Genomic DNA, 24,474 nt, shown 5'->3' with positions numbered 1-24,474 from the left:
GCGTTGCCTGTGGCATAACTTCTAAGATGAAAAATTAGCTTTAGATTTAATTCTGGCCTCCATCCGATATGACATGTCGTGCGGGATCAAAAGTATATTTAGAAATCATCAAAAATAACTACAAAACAATTTTTTATGCCATATATTCAGAAATTTTTAGGGCTAAGGTTTGATATACAGTCATTTGGCGCCTTGCGAGGTAGGCAGTCTTTCGGTGGCTCTTTTTTTGGCGTTACATGACCGCCATTTTTTTTATGTTACTCTATGCTACTGTATTTCGATCTTTCCTTTTTATTTTCCTTGATTTTTTCCTGCCGCACATATTTCTTCTGCTTACTATCATTATTTTCGTTTAAATTTTTTTGCATGCATTTCATTTTAATGCCTTTTTTGACTTTTTTTTCTATATTTCCGTTAATTCGCTGCAGCGTTCCTCGAAACCTTTGGATTTGAAACGCTATTTATGCCATTCGCGCGACATTCAGCCATTTCTCAAAAATTTGGCGATAAACTTTTGATTGAAAATGACTTGTATCAATGCTGTTCCATATTTAGACTGTTAAAATGGTTTCAATTTTCCCTTGTAACAATGCCTTTTTATTCATCTTTTCATTTTAAAGCTGGGCTACTCTTTGATATACAGCCATTTTGCGCCTTGCGAGATTGGCAATTTTTCGGTGTCACTTTTCTACCGTTACCCTATTGCTGCCATTCTAGCCACATTCGGCCATTTCGCTACAATTTGGCGATAATTATTTTTTGGCAAAAATGACTGCATATCAAAGTTGTTCCTAAAGCTGAACAATATGGACAGACTATAGTCATTGTTCCTACTGAAACCGAGGCATCATTTCTGTAATCCACACATGGATCGAAATCAGAGCGGAGTACTCCTTTTCGGACCAAATATCAGGAACGTTTGTTCTTTCACTTCTTCTCCTGTGTCTCAAATTTAAATGTCTTTCTCTGTCAGGCAGACAGGCGAGATTCATTATGTCTCTGTAATTCAATTGCAATGCGATTTAAAGGTAAGCAGTTACTTCGCTCAGGTCCTTTGAAGAAAGTGTTGAAATTCTTTCTTTGATATTCGTTAACCTAACATTTCTTTCCTCTATATTTTCATTATCGCGCAAGAAACGAAACCTTTTGGCATTTAATGTGCTCCGGCCAAGGTTGAATTTCCTTCTTTTTGGAAAAATGAGATGTGAATCGCTGTTTAAAATCAGACGTAAACGATGAAGTGTATCGCATATGAATACCACAGATCTTGCTATTTGCACATACGAAGTTTGATATTTCCACTCGCTCGCCAGTAATTGAAAAAGCACAGATGCTGATGCTTTGCGCATGCACGAATCGTGGTAGGAAAATCGCAGTTATAAATCTCTTTTTTTCATTTTGATATAACTTCAAAACTCTAAAACTTTCCCCAATAAATACATTACAAAATGGTACAAATATTTCAAAAATTAGTTAAGTATTTCTCGAGTTTTTAGGGTTTCAACATACAGACGCTTTCAGGAGACTTCATTTTATACAATGTATCGATATTTATTGGAATATTCAATTTCACTCTTTTACATGTAGATAGATCCTTGTTCATCGGGTCCTTGTCTCAACGATGGTAGCTGTACTGTCAACGGAAACAGTTTTAAGTGCACCTGTCTAAATCCATTCTTTGGAGACAGATGCGAAAATGGTAATGGTCTCCAGTTACTTATCTTTGTATTGATATCTGAGAAGAATAATTTCAAATACTTGAATTAGGGACAAAATTTAAATTAAAACAGTAGGAAATCGAAAAGCAATTTTTCTATTTTATGTAAAATATTTATTGGAATATTCAATATTGCTCTTTTACCTGTAGATCCTTGTTCATCGAGTCCTTGTCTGAACAATGGTAGTTGTACGGTCAACGGAAACAGTTTCAAGTGCACCTGCCTAAATCCATTCTTTGGAGACAGATGCGAAAATGGTAATGGTCGCCAGTTATCTATCTTTGTATTGAAATCTGAAAAGAATAATTTCAAATTCTTGAATAAGGAACAAAATTTAAATTAAAACAGTAGGAAATCGAAAAGCAATTTTTCTATTTTATGTAAAATATTCATTGGAATATTCACTTTCGCTCTTTTATATGTAGATCCTTGTTCATCGAGTCCTTGTCTGAACAATGGTAGCTGCACTGTCAACGGAAACAGTTTTAAGTGCACCTGCCTAAATCCATTCTTTGGAGACAGATGCGAAAATGGTAATGGTGGCCATTTATTTATGTTTGTATACTTCGTTTTGTAGTTATCTTGCTCATTTATATTCAAACAGGAGGGCGAACAGACTTCCTCTGGGCTGATTTTGCTGAAAATTTGATATAAGGACCATATACGTATGTTTTTGTGTTATCTTTGTCATAGACAGTCAGACATTTTTCCGCCCTCAAGGAGGTCTAAAACGAGTAGATTCGTCAAAATTTCAAGTTCAGATTTTTTGGCGATTGCTATAGTTTCTCTGAATACGAAAAAGTAAAAAAATCTCCTCTTTTCATTGATCTTAAAATATATTCTATAAAAGTTTAGAATGCACTTAATGCAATATGAAAATTTACTTTCCTACCATTGATATAATTCTTCAGGGTGTCTCAAAAACCTTGACCGCGGCTTTTATTCCTTAAATATTGATCATAGACATATACTGTAAATTGCAAAGTTGCGTAAAAAAAGGTGTAAAATGCTATGAAGTTGATTAAAAATTTCAGGGGATTAAACTTCAAAAAATACAAAATTTAAATTTTTATACGGACCCCATACAAAAAAAAATTCTCACTGAGTAAAATGTGCTCTATCCTCTAATAATGTCATGTACAAAATTTCAGCAATTTATCACAAAATGTCTCAAACATATGAAACTACATAAATGCTGACTTAAACCACTTTTTGATGCCTGGATATGAGCTCGCAAAAAGAAAAAAATCACGTCGAATGGTCGTGTTTTAGGGGTCGTACACAAATTAACAAAAAAAGGAATGATTGTATAAATAAATAATTATTTTGCTGTTTACTGGTTCAAAAGAATTAAAAATTTGTAGAAATAATAACTTAAATGAAAGATTACGTAAGTTTTTTTACATGTTCATTGACTGTGCTATCTTAAAGTTATATTCTGTAATTCATGATATAAAATTTTAAAGTATTTTTCAGGAAGCATAGATTTTAAAATTTGTATTTAAAACTAAAGATATGAAACATATTTAATTCTCTAATGATGCATTCCTGCGTCGCGTCATCTGCACTGAAGCTGTAAATATTTGCATTTTAATTTGTGATTGACCCTTCACCAACTTTGTTTTCACATATCTTTGAGAGTTTTCATGATAAAATTCTAAAATTTTGTACATGTCCTTATTAGAGAATGGGGCACATTTTACTCATTTGAAAATTATTTTGTACAGGGTCCGTATAAAAATTTAAATTTTGTATTTTTTAAGGTTTAATCCCTTGAAAATTTTAATCGATTTCATAACATTTTGCACCTTCTTTTACGCAACTTTGTAATTTACAGTATACGTCTATGATCAATATTTAAGGAATAAAAGTCGCTGTCAAGGTTTTTGAGACACCCTGTATACGATAATTTTTTAAATATAGTGCATAACTAATTTCATTAATTGCTGAAAATGTGTTAGTAAATTACCTTTTGGTGTGAATGTATGACGGAAATCAAATTTATTTTTAACATGATGATAATTTAAAACTAATATTTTTATTAAAAATTACATGATTTAAAAATAATTGTTAATAAAATGCAATACTTATTAATAAAAGCGATGGTGCAATATTTGTCTGAAATATTGTAACTAAAAGAGAAATTTGTTGATTTTTTTTGTTTACTGGTACTTGTTCAAATAAATCTTGTAAGTATATGTACAGTACAAATGTACAGTGTCAGATTACTCTTTTTAAATATGACTGCAACACTCTTTACTTAAAAATGATTGTGAGAAAGGTACGTGCATTCCTTTATTAAAAAGCTATTTCATAAGATAATATTTGATATATAAGTAAATATTCTAATGTGTTTTTTAACAGATCCGTGTACAGATCATCCTTGTGAAAATGGAGGTTTGTGTGTCCTGACGGGTAACTCATTCAAATGTGTCTGCGAGTCACCGTATTTCGGCAACAATTGCGAGAAAGGTACCGCATATTCGTTTATTGATAGTTACATTTTAAGATAAAAAGATTTTAATCTTATATATTTCATTAAGATTTATCTATAATTGAAAATTTTCCAATTTTGGATGCATTTTATTACAAATATTTTCTCTTCGTAGATCCATGCACAGATAATCCTTGTGAGAATGGTGGATCATGCATGTTGTTGGGTAACTCATTCAAATGTGTCTGCGAGTCACCGTATTTCGGCAATAATTGCGAGAAAGGTACCGCATATTCGTTTATTGATAGTTACATTTTAAGATAAAAAGATTTTAATCTTATATATTTCATTAAGATTTATCTATAATTGAAAATTTTCCAATTTTGAATGCATTTTATAACAAATATTTTCTCTTCGTAGATCCATGCACAGATAATCCTTGTGAGAATGGTGGATCATGCATGTTGTTGGGTAACTCATTCAAATGTGTCTGCGAGTCACCGTATTTCGGCAACAATTGCGAGAAAGGTACCGCATATTCGTTTATTGATAGTTACATTTTAAGATAAAAAGATTTTAATCTTATATATTTCATTAAGATTTATCTATAATTGAAAATTTTCCAATTTTGAATGCATTTTATAACAAATATTTTCTCTTCGTAGATCCATGCACAGATAATCCTTGTGAGAATGGTGGATCATGCATGTTGTTGGGTAACTCATTCAAATGTGTCTGCGAGTCACCGTATTTCGGCAATAATTGCGAGAAAGGTTCCGCATTTTCGTTTATTGATATTTACATTTTAAGATAAAAAGATTTTAATCTTATATATTTCATTTAGATTTATCTATAATTAAAAATTTTCCAATTTTGAATGCATTTTATAACAAATATTTTCTCTTCGTAGATCCATGCACAGCTAATCCTTGTGAGAATGGTGGATCATGCATGTTGTTGGGTAACTCATTCAAATGTGTCTGCAAGCCTCCATATTTCGGCAATAATTGCGAGAAAGGTTCCGCATTCTCGTTTATTGATATTTACATTTTAAGATAAAAAGATTTTAATCTTATATATTTCAGCAAAATTTATCTATAATTGAAAATTTTCCAATTTTGAATGCATTTTATAACAAATATTTTCTCTTCGTAGATCCATGCACAGATAATCCTTGTGAGAATGGTGGATCATGCATGTTGTTGGGTAACTCATTCAAATGTGTCTGCGAGTCACCGTATTTCGGCAATAATTGCGAGAAAGGTTCCGCATTCTCGTTTATTGATATTTACATTTTAAGATAAAAAGATTTTAATCTTATATATTTCATTAAAATTTATCTATAATTGAAAATTTTCCAATTTTGAATGCATTTTATAACAAATATTTTCTCTTCGTAGATCCGTGCACAGATAATCCTTGTGAGAATGGTGGATCATGCATGTTGTTGGGTAACTCATTCAAATGTGTCTGCAAGCCTCCATATTTCGGCAATAATTGCGAGAAAGGTTTTGCATCTTCATTAATTGATATTCATTTACTAAGAGTAAATAGCATTCTGAAAATTTTCCAATACATTATACATTATGTAATGAATAATTTTAACTCTGTTTCTTTATATACATATTTTAGCCGCTTTTGGCGATCAGCTGGTTCGTCGGGATCAATTATTTCTATTTTTTTTTTTTTTTTTTTTTTGTGAAATAAAGTTTTAATGATATTCTCAACAAAATACTTTTACATTAATAAATATTTTCGACATGAAATTATTTACATTTTCCATTTTGGGGTCTATTTTTAGTTAACTATGATATTTCTGCTATTTATTATTTCATTTCTTCAAACATTTAATTCAATAATCAAAATATCTGTCAAACTTCTGTACTTGTCGACTTTAACTTCACTTCATTTTGCAGCCTCTGAAATAATTATTTCAAAAATGTATTTTATATACCTGATTAAAGTGTAAATACTTATCTTTTCAAAGACTTTGGTTTAAATATTATAGACGGCATTGTATATATTGAAATCGCCCGTGTTAGTATGCTAGTGTAAGTCACGCAACATTACTGTGTCCTCTTTCCGATGAGGGAGACTGCGACGGCCAGCTGGTTCGCCGGCAATACTTGTTATACAGGGTGGTCCAAAAAAAACTTCCCCTATATATGAAACCCTAGCGGCCTATCCGCTCAACCAATCGAACCAAAATTTCAGACATGGTTGTTTGAAGGTATGCGCTGGAGATTGTGATGATTCTAAACAACGCAGCACTCACGGTTACGGTTACAGTGAGAGAATTTTGAAATTTTCGAATGGCAACACCCACTTTTTCCTTGCGCAAATTGATCCGCGTATTGAAAAACCACAAATGGCGTTGGAACGATTAACGTGTGACGAAAATTGCCGCCGTAAAGCATATGCAAAGAAGAGCATTATAAAGGAATAATGACAACACAGAGAGGAAAGAGAAAAAAAGTTTTTATTGGAATGGAAAGTTATAATTATAGGTTTTCAACCTGTTCACCTTCGCAGGCGACAACGCATTGCATTCGGGAGATTATGGACAACAATGCCGAACGTAACATAAAAGGAGGAATCTGCATAACTCCTCGTGTTATGACATCTTGCAATTCTGACACATCTCATGGACCAGGCGTGTACACCATAGATTTCAGATAACCCCAGAACCAGAAATCCATAGGAGTGGAGTCGGGGGATCGTGGTGGCCACGAAACTGCAAAGTTACTAGAGATGACTCTATCACCAAAGTGTTGTTGCAGCACGTGTCGAACACATTGGGCGACGTGTGGAGGAGCCCCATCTTGCATCCACACAATGTCCCTAATGACATTTCGTTGCTGCAATTCAGGAATAACGGAATTCTGCAACTGTGTCAGAATTGCAAGATGCGATAACACATAAAGTTATGCAGATTCTTCCTTTCATGTTACGTTTAGCATTGTTGTCCACAATCTCCCGAATGCAATGCGTTGTCGCCTGCGAAGGTGAACACGTTGAAAACCTGTAATTACCATTTCAATAAAAACTTCAACAAACCTTTCCATTCCAATAAAAACTTTTTTTCTCTTTCCTCTCTGTGTTGTCATTAGTCTTTTATAATGCTCTTCTTTGCATATGCTTTACGGCGGCAATTTTCGTCACACTCTAATCGTTCCAACGCTATTTGTGGTTTTTCAATACGCGGATCAATTTTCGCAAGGAAAAAGTGGGTGTTGCCATTCAAAAATTTCAAAATTCTCTCACTGTAACCGTAACCGTGAGTTCTGCGTTGTTTAGAATCATCACAATCTCCAGCGCATACCTTCAAACAACCATGTCTAAAATTTTGGTTCGATTGGTTGAGCGGATATGCCGCTAGGGTTTCATATATAGGGGAAGTTTTTTTTGTACCACCCTGTATTTAATTTCAGTGAAATCGGTAGATATAACTTCATATTTATGATTCCCTGAACTTGTCAGATATTTGAACCAGCTGGATTAAGACTTTCTCGCCAAGACTTAAGATACCAAGACTTTCTCGCATATTCTTTAATAAAATTGTCACTCCAGAGCGCGCCTTGCATGACACTTCCGTACCATAATTATGAAATATTAATTTTTGGCATTAACTTAGCATTTTTACTGAATCTATCGCGTGAATCGTGGCGAGTTTTTTTGGCGATTAATCTCAGATAGTCTGCAAATAGTATTCAAAAATCAAATGTATTTTAGACACTTTTTTTCCAGCCGGTTGAAACCAAAATTTAGCACAGAGATACAACTGTAGTCAAAAAATCACTCACCTATTTTTATATATTTAAGTAATTTCATTTTTAACTTATCACGTTTACATACTTGTGAAAGTATAGACTGATAAAAAATCACTCATTCTCGGATTTAGTTCAAAATTTGACAGTTCTCTACACTATAGATGTTAAAACTGTGTACCGAATCTTATCTATCTAACTCTCTTCGTTTTGTAGTTATCGTGTTAACTTATATTCGAATAGGCGGACAGACGAACTTCCTCTGAACAGGTTTTACTCCAAATTTAATAGAAATCTGCAAATTTAGTGTAAAGACCATATACCAAATTTCGACAATCTAGCTCAAAGTGTTTTTGAGTTATCACAGACAGATAGATGGAAGTTTTCCAAAAATGTGTTTTTCGAACTAAGCAGGGTCTATAAAGGTGGAGATTCATTAATATCTCCGGTTCAAATTTTTTAACAATTACTATACTTTTTCTATACTACATATCCGACAAAGTAAAAATGCTATTTAATTAATGCTCTGTTTATTGTGTATATATATTATTGTGTATTATATTATATTTATTTAATATGCTCTGTTTATTTTGTATATGAATCTTCTAGAATAATTATAACACAAAAATGTTTTATGTGCCGTTTTATTTTTTTCAAAGACGCTGGTTTAAATATTGTAAAGTATACGGTAAAGTATAATTTTAATTGATTTTTAAATCTCCTTCTTATTGTAGGATTATGTGACACATTACTAAGTCCTTTTCCTACCGATGAAAGATATATATATATATATATATATATATATATATATATATATATATATATATATATATATATATATATATATATATATATATATATATATATATATATATATATATATATATAATGATATTTTAAACTTTCATTTCAATTTAATTAATTTCCAAGATTTTATCTTAATTTAGCCCATAGTAACTTTATTCTAAAATATTCTCTTATTTCGTGATCCAATTTCACTGTCTCTACTTAATTAATTCAAGAGAAGCTATGTAAAATTGCTGAATCGGCTAAAAGCCTAACTTTCCCACACTCCGTGTGAAGGGACAAAATACCGCTGACTTTTTTAAAACCTCCCTGTGTTTTCCCTACCTTGTCGGCGCGTGTAACGAAAATCCCTATCGAAATCTCATTATATATTAGCACTATGAAGAAATATTTTCCCTATCAATTTCTCTGGTTATATAAGACCAGGGATAAAATGTCCAAAAGCTTTTTCCTCATCCCTTTCTGTGCCGTTCTGTTGTGCTCATCGCTTGTGCATATGCCTGCTTCTCCAAAATGAAATAAAACGACGTCACGAAATCGAAAGTCTTTTTACTGTCTTCAAAACTGCAACCTGCTTCACATAAAATAATATATATACATTATAAAATAATATTATATATCTATATATACTGGAACAAGTTGGTCGCCAAAGACGCCTAGTTTTAAAAAACTGCAAAAATTCAGAAAAAATTCATACGATTATTAAATTGGTATCATTAGAAAGACATTTTTAAAAAAATTTTAATAGCTGTAAAATTCATTTTTTGTGTGATAATAGTTGTGGAAATTATCTTGGAAAAACTCCAAACGTCAGTTTAATTTTTAATTAATTTAATATCTAAATCAAAACTCAAAAAATAAAAACGCTCAGAGATCCACATTCTCATCCTCTAAAGTATATACGTGCCAAATTTGGAAGATTTAGGTAAAACAGTTTGACCTGTAGAGCAGCAATACACATACGCACATACACAAACATTTATTTTTATTAGTAGTGCTTATGCATCATTTTTATAGGTGTATAAAATACGAACGAATTGAAGCCATGGTATAAAGAAAAAGAAATTGCCTATAGGGAGATTCAAAATTCATCATCGGATCGTAAGGGTTAGCAGATAAAAATTAGCCAAAAGGTTCTGATCACACATTCTATAGAGAAATGTAAAACCAGAAATGCCACTGATAGGCTAGAAAATACATGACGACGGAGAAGTGACGAGCTAATGATGAAATAAAAATCCTCTTTTAGCAATATTTTACTCGTGAACAATTTGTGAATAAACCCTATTTCTTAACAAGCACTTATTTACCATTCATAGATCCACATGTACAGAGCAGAGGCGCATTGATTAGCACACAGATTAGAAAATCAATGCGATATTTGCACAACCGACAGAGATGCTTGAGGAAAATTCAACATATCCGTCGACCCAACCTTTGTAAACTGTTTAATATTCTCTGTTTGCTATCGAAATTTAACTTCCTGGAATCTCATCTGGTTGGCCTTTTCGGGTATTTATTTATTTTCTTTTCCTTCTCCCTTAATATTTGCAACAGTCTGTATTTGTAGAAATGTTGAAAATTAATTATGACACCTGCAAAGACTTGCATATTTCAATCCTCAATTTCAACAGGATTCAATCTCTTTAAGTTTTATATTTTTACGAAAAGTACATATGCTGATGCTGCTGATCAGTGATCTCTTTGACATTAATGTGTGTTTAAAATTTTCGCAGATCCTTGCACTACAAATCCTTGCCAAAACGGAGGAATCTGCACACTCTATGGGACATCTTTCCTTTGTCATTGTAGAATCCCTTATTCTGGAGCGCTGTGCGAAAACAGTAAGCTTATAAATATTATTTTATTCGTTTTAATGTAGATTATATAAATAATAAGGCAACAGCCGACCTTCTGGCGTAGGGATAGAACGTCTTCCCCGTGATCTGGGCATCCCCGGTTTGAGTCCTGGTTGAGCATGGTTGTTCTTTACCTCGTGTTCTATCTGTGAGGTGTGTGAAAGACACCCACTGTAAAAAGGGGTTGTGCAAGTGAGTGTCATCTTCATATGAGCTAGAAGTCAGACTTCTGCCCTCGGATGCTCAGGGGTCTTTACCGTCAGAAGCTACTGCACTCTCTTTCCGTGGCAACGCGGACACGGCATCGTCATCATTATCGACATTATTCCAGTGAATGATATAGTTTTCTTAATGTAATAAAAGAGTTTCAGGGGGTGAGATGTATCATTTTACGGTACCGGTGTGAAGAAACGCATTGTAATGTCTTGATCTAGACTGATCAAATAACGAAGCAGAATTTCCAGACAATTCTTTATTACAGCCCTATATATACAAAAGAACAACTTGTTCTAATTTTGGTTAAATAAATAGTTATTTACACTTGCAGTAGGAGACACAACAGTCGAAGTCGAAGGTTTATCTTGAAACTCAGTTCTCCATCAATACGGAGAAACAACACCACATAGAACTAATAGGTTGTTCGTCGACACGACCACTCCAGGGGTAGTTCTCGGACTCCAAACTCGTGGGCGTAGTCCAACAGTCTGCCTGCAATTCATTTCTTCTCCTCTCCCTAAAAAAAATCTCCGCACTTTACTTCGGCGACAATCTCCGCCTCTTAATTTACATTGGTCATTTGAGCTCTCTTTCGGGGTTCAGCAATATGCTCCCTCAGCGGCGCCAGTCGGTTGTAGGAAGGTCCTTTTAGTGATGCACCTTTCATAACTGACTATTCTGGAACACGGAGTTATCATAGTCCTTTCAGAATGAGAAACATTTACCATCCAGATGCTTAGACACCCCTTTCTCTTTGAAGGTACTATCAATATCGCTTGGAAGAGGAATTCCCACATGTGGTCTTTGACTGTAGTCGCTAATGAACAGATGCGAAAGCACCCGGGTGAAAAGATCCACCATCTGGCTATTTCGAGGAGTTTAGTAATTAAACAGCGACGAGACAGATGGCTGTAAATGTCTTATCAGTACTGGGAAACGGGGAATGTTACATCATACTGCACGTGTTCCATTTGTTGACAGAGCTTAAGAAAACTGCAGCCAAAGATGAGAGCACTGGACGGTATCTCGAGCACAGCAGCAAATATGAATGCCGTACTCATATGATTATCCTGAATTGGTATAACGTTTGATAAGTTAAAAATGAAGTAGGATTTGTTGCAATATTGCATGCTATTATCCAAAATTTCGTTCGTCAACAAATTCATGGAATGGTTCCTTACGGAATCATTTGGAATTCGGAAAGTCCGCGTCAAACGTCAGAGTTGCATAGAATTAAATGGGAAGTATGCCTTAATACTTAATAGAGCTTGCGGTTCGAGTAAATCCGAAATTCCGAATTTTTTTGCACTAAATTCTGCAATTTGGAATTTTTGAATACATTAAATGTGAAAACTTCCTCAGATTTAGTTTCACAACAAATATATCAAACACAGATTAACTATAATGACAAATTTTTAATCAACTGTAGAAAAATCTTTAAACTTTGAGAAAGACAGTGACTTTTTAGATAAAAAATTCTTGAAAAATTACTGAGAAATATTTTATTTATTATTTATTTATTTATTTGTGTGTGTGTGTGTGTGTGTGTGTGTGTGTGTGTGTAACTTCCGAAATCTCTCCTCACTGTTTCGCTTTCATTCCCTTTTTCTTCTCAGTGCTTCTATGAAAGATAACTTTTTACGACCTTGCCTTTTATGGGCCAGACAAGAGAATCTGGTATATGGCGGACATACGCCATCATCAATTAAACAAAAATCTATGTATGGAAGGTCTTTGGAAGCGCTTGGATTCTGAGAAATTTCACCTTCAGCTGAACTGAGATAAATGATTAGTAACAGAGCAAAATGTTCATAAATTTCTATAAACTGGACCGATTTCGCAAATTTTCATCATCAATTAATCAAAAATCGATGCGTGAAGGTCTTTGGAAGCACTTAGACTCTGAAAACTTTCACCTTCAGCTCAGATGAGATAAATGATTAGGAACAGAACAAAATACTGTGCATAAATTTTTATAACATATTAAATGCTTGAGATTATGAATAAAACAGGGGATCAAATAATTGCATAAAATAAATACAGAAAAAATTTCGTTGCCAATTTATTTTGCTACTTAACTAGCAGAAACTGACAAACGGACGGACATTTTCCAAACATGTGTTTTTGAACTCCGGGGGTCTAAAATATAGAGATTCGTCAAAATCTCGCGTTCGAATTTTTTGACGATTTCAATACTTTTTTCGGTAAAATTCTAGTGGGCCCACCTCTTGGCGACTTATTTGAAATCTCGCCAAGTTGACTGCAAATTGAATACTTGTTATTATTATTATTTTTCAATTAAAAAACGATATTTGAAGGCCAGAAATAATAATAAATAAAATAAAATAAATATAATAAATAAACAAATAAAAATAAAATGAAATAATAAATAAATAATAATTAAAATAAAATAATAAAATAAATATAATTAAAAAAAATTAAAAAATCCGTCTAGGTTGCCACATTGGCGATATTATCAGCACTCATTTGGCGAGAATTTAAAAAGACGCCAAGAGGTGGGCTGTGCTAGGATTCACCCCTTTTTTCTATATTATGTTTACGAGAAAGTAAAAATTGATTATGATATTTCTATTTAAATCATAATGTGTTGTTTTTTTCCCTAGTTATATGCAACGACGATGTATGTGTAAATGGAAAATGCGAGACACTTGGACAATATTACAGGTGCAGGTAAGAAATTGGTGTTTTAAATGTATGTAGCTTTAAAAATTTCATTTCTTTTTGGTATAACACAAATAAAAAAAGCTCTAGTTTAAGAACATAAACATATATTTAATAATTTATTTATAGAGGAAACTTTTTAGATTTTACATAATGTTCTTTGGATCCCTATTCCCTATTTCAGTATTGGTGCCATAATGTAGCGAATCCCACTCGTATTTATTATAATAGAAATTTGGTTTTTGTTTAACATTCAGTTCTTTTTTTAAAAATGTAGTTGTGGAATTGTCTTTCTATGCAAAAAATAAAAAAAAAATTTGAAGAACTATAATTTATTATTTACGAACTTCAATAATCACTTAAAGATTTTTCCTCTATATCCTAGTTTGGAAACTATAAATTGTTTATGAGCTCGAACTGAACCTGTGAAAATTACCATGTAGAACCATGTTTTGTACCATGTAAGCACCATCAAGGGTATTTGACGTTAATTACCATTTTTTCAGATAACTCATAATACCGTGCCAAGGAGAAAAACTGGAGTAAAAGAAAAATGTAAAATGATTGTCCTGGAGCTAGAAAAAAAAAAAAGGAATTGAAGCATTGAGAGTTGAAAAAGGGGAGGAGGGGGTTAGTATGAATCAGAAAGTCGTGTAGTTTAACGCTAAATTTACAATATTAATTCGACATTTTAAGGAGTTTTGGAAAAGGAAATTCTCATACAATGCTCAGTAAGATACTAGAAAATTATTTTCAAAGACAAAGTAAGTCATATCACTGACTCTCTGACCCGCCCGAAGGCACACGGATAAATAAATACTGAATGACAGGACCACCGGAACAGCAACACTGGTGGGAACTGTGGTTGAGTCCTAAGGGCCATCACCGACCACGGTACAACCCTTCCCTAAGGAAGTACGTCCCGTCATTGATAGAAGGAGCCAGACCCCCACCTTTTCGTGTACCCTCCAGGTAGGCGAGATCCTACCACCATATCGGAAGCATCTCATCCCCATTTCGAGGTGTCCATTCGGGGGGATCAATGACAAGTTAAGAATATAAAAAAATGTCAAAGAAAAAATATAGATTAACGAAGAAGGGAATTCGAAATGTGGTATAAGAGTTAGCAAATGAAATATAATTCTTCACATGCGGTTACAATATATAATCAAATGGAACGAAGAAAAAAACAAAAGAAGAAGCTGGAAAAGAAAGAATGGTTGAAGGCATCCATAATAACGCAAGATGCAAAATCCTTCATCAGAAAACAAAAACAAAAAAATGAGAAGGATTACAGTTTTCAGCTATGTCAAGGCTTTCAGCCAGCCACCTTCTTTGAAGAAACCCTACAGCTGAGATTACGCCATATTTCCTCTTCATCGTATTTGGAATCGAGATGAAACAGGATTGTGAAAAATATAAACAACAATAGTCTTAGTTAAAAAAAAAAAAAACTATCTTATACCATGGATCACTTCACATGCGATTATAATAAACTAGTCGCCTTTGGCGACTAGCAGATTCTCTGAAGATATTGACTATATTTAATTTTAGTTATATCGTTTAGATAAAACTTCAAATCCGTCAAACATTTAAACATTAAAGCGGTCTTATTTTAATAGACTTATATATGTTTACTATTCATTTTATAACTGAATTTTTGTAAATCAGATCATTTATAAAAGAAATTCTCTTTGGGATATTGAGATTTCTTTTTAAAAAAAGACATCAAATCTTTATTTATAATAAAAATAAATATGTATGTGTGTGCTTGGTTGTAGGTGTATGTATTAGCGCTTCACAGACTAGACTGTTTCACCAAGAACTACCAAGCATGGCTCACATATAGTTTGGAAAGCGGGAATGTGCACCTCGAAGCGATTTTATTGAAATTTTAATTAGAATCATAATTAAAGATAAACAAAATTTAGTATCTTTCCACGATTGCTTTCAAAAATTCTATAGCACAAAAAAATGGTCTTTATATCCTCTTAAAATTCAAAAAAAAAAAAATTTAATGATACCAATTTTTTGCCGTATTTTTTTCTACATTTAATTTTTTTAAAGGATAGTAATTTTTTTTCTGTATTTAATTAGTTTTTAAAAAAATATTTTAATCATATGTTTCAACAAGAATACTAAGATGTATTAGAATTCAAAACGAATATCAAACGTATCAAGAACATTAATACAAAAACATAGAAATTCTGAAAGAACACCAAAGTTGTTGAAAAAAATCCTTATTAAAAATGATTCTTTTTTACAATCCGAATTACTATCATTACTAGCCGCCTTTGGCTACCAACTTATTCACTCAGTTATTGACTTTTAGGCTGTTATATAATTAATTGAGAATGCGTTTTTTTAATTTCATCTTGTTTTTTGATATAGCAAAAGTGCACATACTAAGAAATAAAAATGAAAATGGAAATCCTTTTTTTGATATTAATGTGCGAAAGAAAGCAATTTTTTATCTTAATTTTAACAGTAAAAAAAGCGCTGGATGGAACATTTTAATAATGAATCTGAATTTCATTATAACATTAAAACATTATCATAAAATGTGCATTTCAAAAAAAAATTATTAAAAATAAAGAAAAAAAATTGCACAGAAATAAACTAATGTTATTAAAGTTCTAATTTTTTGAATTTTAAGTTAATAAAAAATAATTTTTGTGAGATAATAATTCCGAAGATACAGTCATCTGTTTCTGTAAGACATAGCGATTGCTTACCTGGCAATGGCAAAACCTATTGTTACGAAATTTTCGGGGTTCGTTTGGATAGTGGAAGTTATATGGTGTGAAGAACGCTCAATCACCAGGCGGCAGTAGAAAATAAAACAACGACGTCTATTTACACGAAGACACACAGGACAGCACAAAGACGACAACTATATACAGCACACAATTATCTTCAGCCGACACGTGCAGACAATAGTACACAACAGTATACGCAGCAGCATACGACAGTATACACAGCAGCTCTACTCCGTCGCTGCTCCGCTAGTCCCTGGAAGACGAGTTCTCCACCGTCGCTTCAGACTACTCTTCGACTCCACTGGTCCACGACCACTCTTCTCTGTCGCTTCCGACTTCTCAATTCACCACTGGTTCACCACTCGACTCACCACTGCCCGGCAGCGGCAGGATTGCTTCCTTTTATAGGCATCAGGAGGCGGGGCTAGAAGCCTCTCAACCAATCAGGAACGTTCGAGGCGTATCTCCGTTCCTACTGGACGGATCGGGAAAATTCTCGATGTTTCGGGTATATTCTATTTTGGTGCCAAAGTCGCCAAATTCGTCGCCAAGTCGCCAAATGGTCGCCAAGCTCTGGGACCTCCTATGGAACCGAATATGCTGGGAAGTCGCCTCACAGATTCGTAACACTATTGTCACGCTCGATTAAACATTCTGTTTGACATCTTTTTAAAAATTTCTTTTACATATTTTTTCCTCTGACTGAATGGAGTTTTTGGTGGCACATCGAGCCCTCTCCAGAACATTTTCAATAATATTAAGCAGCTTCTTTTCAGCAAAACGTTGAAGCAGTTATATATATATATGTGTGTGTGTGTGTGTGTGTGTGTGTGTAGTGATATTTTAAAATATGTGAAAATATGTTTAAAATATGTGAAGCAGTTATATGTGTGTGTGTGTGTGTGTGTGTGTGTGTGTGTGTGTGTGTGTGTGTGTGTGTGTGTGTGTGTGTGTGTGTGTGTAGTGATATTTTAAAATATGTGAAAATATGTTTAAAATATGTGAAGCAGTTATATGTGTGTGTGTGTGTGTAGTGATATTTTAAAATCTAATTTAAATTTAATTAATTTAGTAATATTTATCTTAGTTTAACCCATATTAACTTCATTTTCTTATTTCCTGGTTCCATTCAACTTTTCTTTATTTAATTAATGCAACAGAAGCTCTGAAAAAATGCTTAAATCAGCGGTTCACACGCTCCAAATGAAGGGATAAAAATTTGTCAATCTAATCGAATTCTTTTAAAACATACCTAAATTCCCCCTACCTAAATCGATACTTGTAAAGAAATCCCTATCGGAATCACAGTATCTAATGACCGGGGAAAATATTTCTCGTTCTCTTCGTGCCTTTTACTCTCTTTTCGCGCTTGTGTCGAAAAGAGAGTAAAGGATTCTCTTGTGTTTGCTGTGGATTGACGTGCCTCGTCGAGTCTTGCGCGTACATAATTTATGCCTCCTAGGATGGAATAAAGCAAAGTTTAAAATTAAAAAAGTTATCTCTCTATATACAAGCAATGCAGATCTTAGGAAAGCAAGTGATATATTTACTTTATTCTGAGAAGAATCTGTAAAGGTTTAAATTTTTATTCAAAATAATATGAAGAAAAAATGCTAGATTTTACATTTTTAAAAGATTAGAAATAGCAAAGCGAACCCATTTTTTTTAATGAATTTTAGGAGAAGTTATATAAAATAAGAAAATGCATAATATAACGAATAGAAGTGTGTAAGTCTTCTGAAGTATTATGAACTAAATATCTATCGAAATTTTAAGCTTAAAAATATTTTGCTGAAGAAGCTAGCGGCAAAGTCGCGTCTACATCACCAATAGTTCCAGATTTGAGATCCTTCCACTTTTCTTATTCATCAAAGTTTCATATTGCATAATGATGTAGTTCACATTAAATACGATGCTAAAAGTCAAATGATCTATCCGTGCTGTGGTGTGGAAGTTAGAGAAAGTATTCTAGTTCCGAAATATCTCTCCTCATTTTAATATGCAAGAATGATAACAAAAGGGGACTCATCACGGCTCAAAATTATATAGCCAAACCCAAAAATAGCCTTTGTATTCTTCAAATCGATGTGTTAATACAATGAAATTTCACTTAACGTTTCCGAATCTTACTAATGATGCGAAATATTCGTTAAGCGAAAGAATTTTTTCCATAATAATCCCCGTAAAATAGGAAAATACGTTTCATTCTGAGAAAAAAATACCCAAACAAATTTATAATTATACAGTTTATTATTTATTATGTATAGTTTAATTTTTTAAGAGAACGTTGTCTCAAGACATTTGTTGTTAGCTATGCATTAAAATTAACGAAAAAGAGATTCATTATACTGCCTTATCAGGGTAAGGCTTCTCAATGTACGATGCAATAATTTCCCGTTCTTTCAACGTCTCCTTTATTTCACTGAAAGTTTGTTACTTTTTTGAGTCTACTATTTTCTCCTGGCCAAATTTACTTCGTAGTTTGTTTGTTTTTTCTGTGATATAGAATGCATCTCTGGAAGTTCTGCGGTAATCTATGTATTTTTTATCTATCTTTAACCGCACAATCTTGGCCAAAGACATAATCTTCTCGATTAAAGCTCCGTGGGCACTTCCTCGACTCCATTGGAGTAGAGTTCGACAACGCTATCCGGTCAAAACTTCTTTCGTGTAGATAAAAGGATTCTCTTCAAGCAAGTGCTCAAAACAAGTAGATGCAAGCCTATCCTTCTCGTGACGTCACAACAGGATCGGCTTGTTGAAACTTGTCATCGACCTGTTTTGAGAAACTTTAAGTTAAGCGAATCATTTTTTTAAGCATTTTATTTTGCTCGTGAAGCGAATCATTTTTTTTTTTTTAACATTTTGTTTTTCTCGTTTAAGCGAATCATTTTTTAAACATTTTGTTTTTTTGCTCGTGAAACGAATCATTTTTTAAACTCTTTTTTTTTTTTTTGCTCGTTTAGCGAATCATTTTTTTTAACATTTTGTTTCGCACGTTAAGCAAATCATTTTTTAAACATTTTCTTTTGCTCGTGAAACGAATAATTTTTTTAAACATTTTGTTTTGCTCGTTTACCGAATCATTTTTTTAAACATTTTGTTTTGCACGTTAAGCAAATCATTTTTTTTTTCACATTTTGTTTTGCTCGTGAAGCGAATCATTTTTTAAACATTTTGTTTTGCTCGTTAAGCGAATCATTTTTTTTAAACATTTTGTTTTGCTCGTAAAGCGATTTTTTTTTTTTTTTTTTTTTTTTTTGCTTGCTTGCTTGTTTAGCGAATCATTTTTTTAAACATTTTGTTTTGCACGTTAAGCAAATCATTTCGTTTTTTAACATTTTGTTTTTTTGTTTTGCTAATTAAGCGAATCATTTTTTTTTAAACATTTTGTTTTGCTCGTGAAGCGAATCATTTCTTAAACATTTTTTTTTTTTTTTTTTTTTTTTGCTCGTTAAGCGAATCATTTCTTAAACATTTTATTTTTGCTCGTTAAGCGAATCATTTCTTAAACATTTTATTTTTGCTCGTTAAGCGAATCATTTTTTTTTAAACATTTTCTTTTGCTCGTTATACGAATCACTCGTTTTGAGAAGTGTTCGTTAAGTGAGACTTTATTGTAAGTCTAAACGAAATTCACCATTTATTTCAGTTTAAAAAATATTTTACACACTTAACTGCACTGACGATCATCTAGTTCCGAGAATATATGTTTCAGTTCAAACATTTGTGGATAACTGATTACTTATGATCTCCTAAACAAAATATTTTTGTGATAGTTATTAATGCCATGCAGCTTTTTACCTCTTCTTTTTATAGCGTAAATGAACTTTCTAAAGTTGCGATTCCTGCAACATTATAGTACCATTAAATATGTAAAAATCCGGGTCATGTATTCTTTAACTGTACTCCGTCTGTTGTGGTACTTTAAATTTATATGGTATTCTTCATACAAACTGTGAAGATAATGAGCAGAATCTTTCAACAATAGAAGAAAATCAAGTGATAAAATAGTTGATAAAATAAGGTAAATTGTATAAATTCCATTGCCACAATGAATAGAGTTTAATGCGTGCATGTGTATGTGTTAATATTATCAAAATTTAGGGGAGAAATGCAAGACAGTTAAACTGATATCTTTAAAAAGACAATTTCTGTAATGCCATATGAAGTAAAAAAATAAGTAGTATTATTTTTGAAAGTAATAGCGGGAAAATGCCAAAATCTAGCTTATTTTTCCATTTAAATTTCAAAAAAAAATCGAAGTATATATTACTATTACCCTGAGTACATTTTTGCCAAAGTTGGCAGTTCTAAGTCAAAGATTTGACTCGCAGATTAACATTTACAAATTTGCATACATACTCTTTTTGTTATTTGGAGATATAGTACTTTTTAGATTCGTACTTTTCAAATTACCCTAATATAATTTTAAATCATTTCGAACTTTTTGTAATTTCTTATTTATTCGGTCTTTCATATTTGTAATACAGATGCGATGCCGGATTTACTGGATTGCGGTGCGAAGACAGAATTCCAACCAAATCAGGTAAGAATAAAACTGTTTTGAAATATTTCCCTCCCCTACTTCTTTTTTATAAGGATATCTTCAGAATGTATATTAAAGAGAATGTTTCCAGATAATGTATAAGAGATGTACGGCTATGTTAAAACATTGCATTATATCACAAGTTCAGGAAGTATTAGTATTTACCAAATGTAAATAAATTATGTCATTTACTACAATATAGTCAAAGAGTATCATCGGATTGACATATAAAAATGAAGACCCATCTAGTTCAAATAGGGTCAATGCATGTTCACCCATTATGATTAAAAACATCCAAAATTTCGAAACCAAACTATGAAGGTCCATCACTATAAGATGTCGGTTCATAGACCCTCTTGGCATCAATATACTGTTCATTTCAGTATTCTGAGACGACCACTTTTGACGATTCTATCTCATTAAGGGAAGAGACCAGGAAGAATGAGCATATATCCGGAAATCTTTGTCATTCTTTGACCTTGATTTTTGCCCTATTAGATACTTTTTTTTTGTTCACTTGTATGTGAATATCATGTCGTTTCTGACCGTATTATTTTAATTCAGTCTGCAAGTAATCCGAGTTTATTTTATAGTTAAATATAAATATCCCCTTCTTTCATCTTTCCTCTCACCCCTATTTTGACGAATTAAACCATCTTAACGCATGCGCAAACGCGCGGAGAGTTTTAAAAACCGTTGCCAGACAATACTTGGTTTTCCACTGATGAAGAGTTAGCTTGCTTATGGAACAACAATTCTCGATCCCGAAGAAAAACAACAAAAGGAATTGAAAGGGGGTGGTAAAAAGAGGTTTTAATTCTCTTGCAAGTCTAAACCGTGAGTGCTTAGTCATTGTAAGATGTCGATTCATAGGCCCTCTTCGTGTCAGACTACTTGTCAGTCTACTTGTTTTCCTCTGATAAAGAATTTACTTAAGGAATAACGACAGTCCGGTTCTGAAGAAGAGCAATAACGACGGGACTGAAGGGTGTGGTAAAAAGAGATTTGTAAGACAAAATTTTGAGTGCTCCGCCATTGTGAGATGCCGGTTTCACAGGTCTTCCTAGTGTCAAAATACCTGGTTTTCCTTTGATGAAGAATTGCATGAAGAATAATAAAAATGTATACTTGCACATAGTTAATTCGAATGAATCACCAATCAAACAAGTTTTTTTTATCTATTTTCAGCTGTTGACAATAAGCTAAGTTTCGGCATTTTTTGATAGCAGTAGCATGGACACCTACATTTGTATATGATATAAGGTTTACATATAACAACGAAAAACCTGAATTATTTTGGGGTGAATCTATTTCTCTGCCTTCTCTCACTACGGTATCAATACGTATTCCGAAACTTGTCAAATGGATCGGCATACTTTTGTTTTTAATCCATTTTGCACTTTTCTAGAACAAAATAGAAAATGATACCACGATCCAGCGCCAATGTGCTTGATATATAAAGTGCAATTATATATCAAGCACATTTGACATCATCATATGATTCTGCCATCATATCGATTGACTTCATTGTGACTCTGTTGTCTTCAGACTGATCTATAATAGACAGTGACATGTATATCGTTTCGTAATATGATTTGTATATCCAACCGTATATGCAGGATTATTCAAAACGAAGGAACAGATTTAAAATATTTATTACTAATGACAATAAATATTTGATGACCAATAATACACAGGAACGCATACCATATATCACTAAATAGAGAACATGAGTTTTTAATTTGTCGCGCAGGTAGCACAGCCTGTTGCACAATAGTGTACAATATTCTGCAATATTATATGATATTAATCAGTATTCTACAATATTTTACAATATTGCGAATATTGATCAATGTCTTACAATATTGTACAATATTTGTTTGCTAATAGGGTGTGCGGCAGACATAAAGACAGAAGTTCATTTCTTGACTCTCCTGATGTAACTGGTTCCTGATTATTGAACTCATTACTGTGACAGTTTGATCTTGTAGGTCTTGACAAGTAGCAGGGAGAGATTTTAAGAACATGCCATTTCGGTAGTTGAAATTCCAATCTCCTTGCTTCCTCTACTTTTGGGTTACTTATGAGATACGTTCGAAAGCAATTCGGATGCTCCCAATATTTTTATTTAATGGGTGAGGATGACAAGTACTTTTTCCTTTACGTTTGCAACCATCTTCTATGAATCTCTTTTTCCTTTGCATATGCAACCATCTTCTATAAAGCTCTTTTTCCTTTGCATAGGCAACTACCATCTAGGAAATTCTCACACCAGATGTAAATCTATTTGGTGGGTTCTTTGTTGAATGAAATCAATGAAATGCGTTTCGCAATGCGACAACGTATTCACTCTTTGCATACTGCAATACACAGAACGACTTTTCATAAGGCGCCGCAATTCTCTCATAAACAAACAAGAACGCCCTTTTTAACAATATCTGAATGCAAATCAGCAAGAGTGATATCTTCAAAATGTGTTCACATATTCTTTAATAAATATGTTATTCCTTCCCCTATACATAAAACTGAGGACTCACGAATACCTTGCATGACATGAGCAAATAACATTTATGAAATATTGAAAATTGGCATGAATTAACATTTTAGCTGAATCTATCGTGTGATCCCTGGTGATTTTTTTTGGCGATTAATCGCTGGCATTTAGTAATAGGTACCTGATAATCAAATTTGGGGTTTTACATGCATTATTTACAAAGGATTGAAACCAAAATTTGACACAGAACTATAACTGTAATCACAAAATCCCATACCAAATTTCATGTATTTAAGTCATTGCGTTTTTGCGTTATCGTCTTTACATGCTTCCAAAAGTACGTACCGACAAGGATCAATGCCTCATCAGGTTTGGTTTCAAATTTGACAGATATCTACACTTCATATGTTATATTTGTGTATCAAATTTTATACATCTAGCTCTCTCCGATTTGTAATTTCCCCATCAATTTATAAATTAATTTTTAGGCAAGATTATAGTGAATACACAGTCTATTCATTGTCACTATTTAAATTATACTTCATTTTAAATTAAACATTTTATAATTTATTTTTTTTAATTGAAACTGTACACATTTCCCAAACGATTATGAACGAAATGTTAGAAATTAACATTTAGGCACGATCAGAGTCGATACTCAATATGTCCATTGTAGCTAGTTAAGTTATACTTCGTTTTTAAATTAAACACTTAAAAAATACGCGATTTTTTTAATTGGAATTGTATGCTCTCTTTAACAGTTTAGAAATTAACTTTTAGACATGATTAAATTGGATACTCATTATGTTCATTGTCAATAGTTAAATTGTACATCATTTTTAAATTAAGCACTTAAGAATTATTTAATTAAATTTGTTGTACTTCATGTCTTCTATATAAAGGTTTTTTTCCCGCAGATAAACAAGTATTTTGGCAGATTATCCAAACTTCAATCATGTTTTATGTACTCATATTGCTTTCTTTGATATTTGGTCTCCTGTTACTGAAGAAGAAATGAAGTTTTGACATCAATTATCTTTTGAATGACGGAATAATTATTTCCTTTCACTTCGAATACGCATTTGGTGAGAATAAAGTTTCTTTTCGAAATTACAATACATATAGAATGCCTCTAAAATATTTGACAAAAATATAAATCCCTATTGTACAATATTGTCAGACATTTATC

The 24,474-nt window shown here is 32.6% G+C and overlaps 1 protein-coding gene across 1 annotated transcript; it reads left to right on the top strand.

Annotated features, from left to right (window-relative positions):
* Window positions 1-68: 68 nt before the first annotated feature.
* Window positions 69-24,438, top strand: LOC129975324 (fibropellin-1-like). Its single transcript, XM_056088387.1, has 15 exons — window positions 69-92; window positions 1,588-1,699; window positions 1,868-1,975; window positions 2,144-2,251; window positions 4,083-4,190; window positions 4,328-4,435; window positions 4,573-4,680; window positions 4,818-4,925; window positions 5,063-5,170; window positions 5,308-5,415; window positions 5,553-5,660; window positions 10,463-10,570; window positions 13,426-13,492; window positions 20,736-20,791; window positions 24,203-24,438. The coding sequence occupies exons 1-15, from the start codon at window positions 69-71 to the stop codon at window positions 24,301-24,303; spliced, it is 1,440 nt and encodes a 479-aa protein (XP_055944362.1). The 3' UTR covers window positions 24,304-24,438.
* Window positions 24,439-24,474: the final 36 nt, after the last annotated feature.

This window comes from Argiope bruennichi, chromosome 7 (genome assembly GCF_947563725.1).
Source record: "Argiope bruennichi chromosome 7, qqArgBrue1.1, whole genome shotgun sequence".
Classification (NCBI taxonomy): domain Eukaryota; kingdom Metazoa; phylum Arthropoda; class Arachnida; order Araneae; family Araneidae; genus Argiope; species Argiope bruennichi.
Note: the sequence above shows the minus strand (reverse complement) of the source record. Positions and strands in the feature narration are given on the sequence as shown.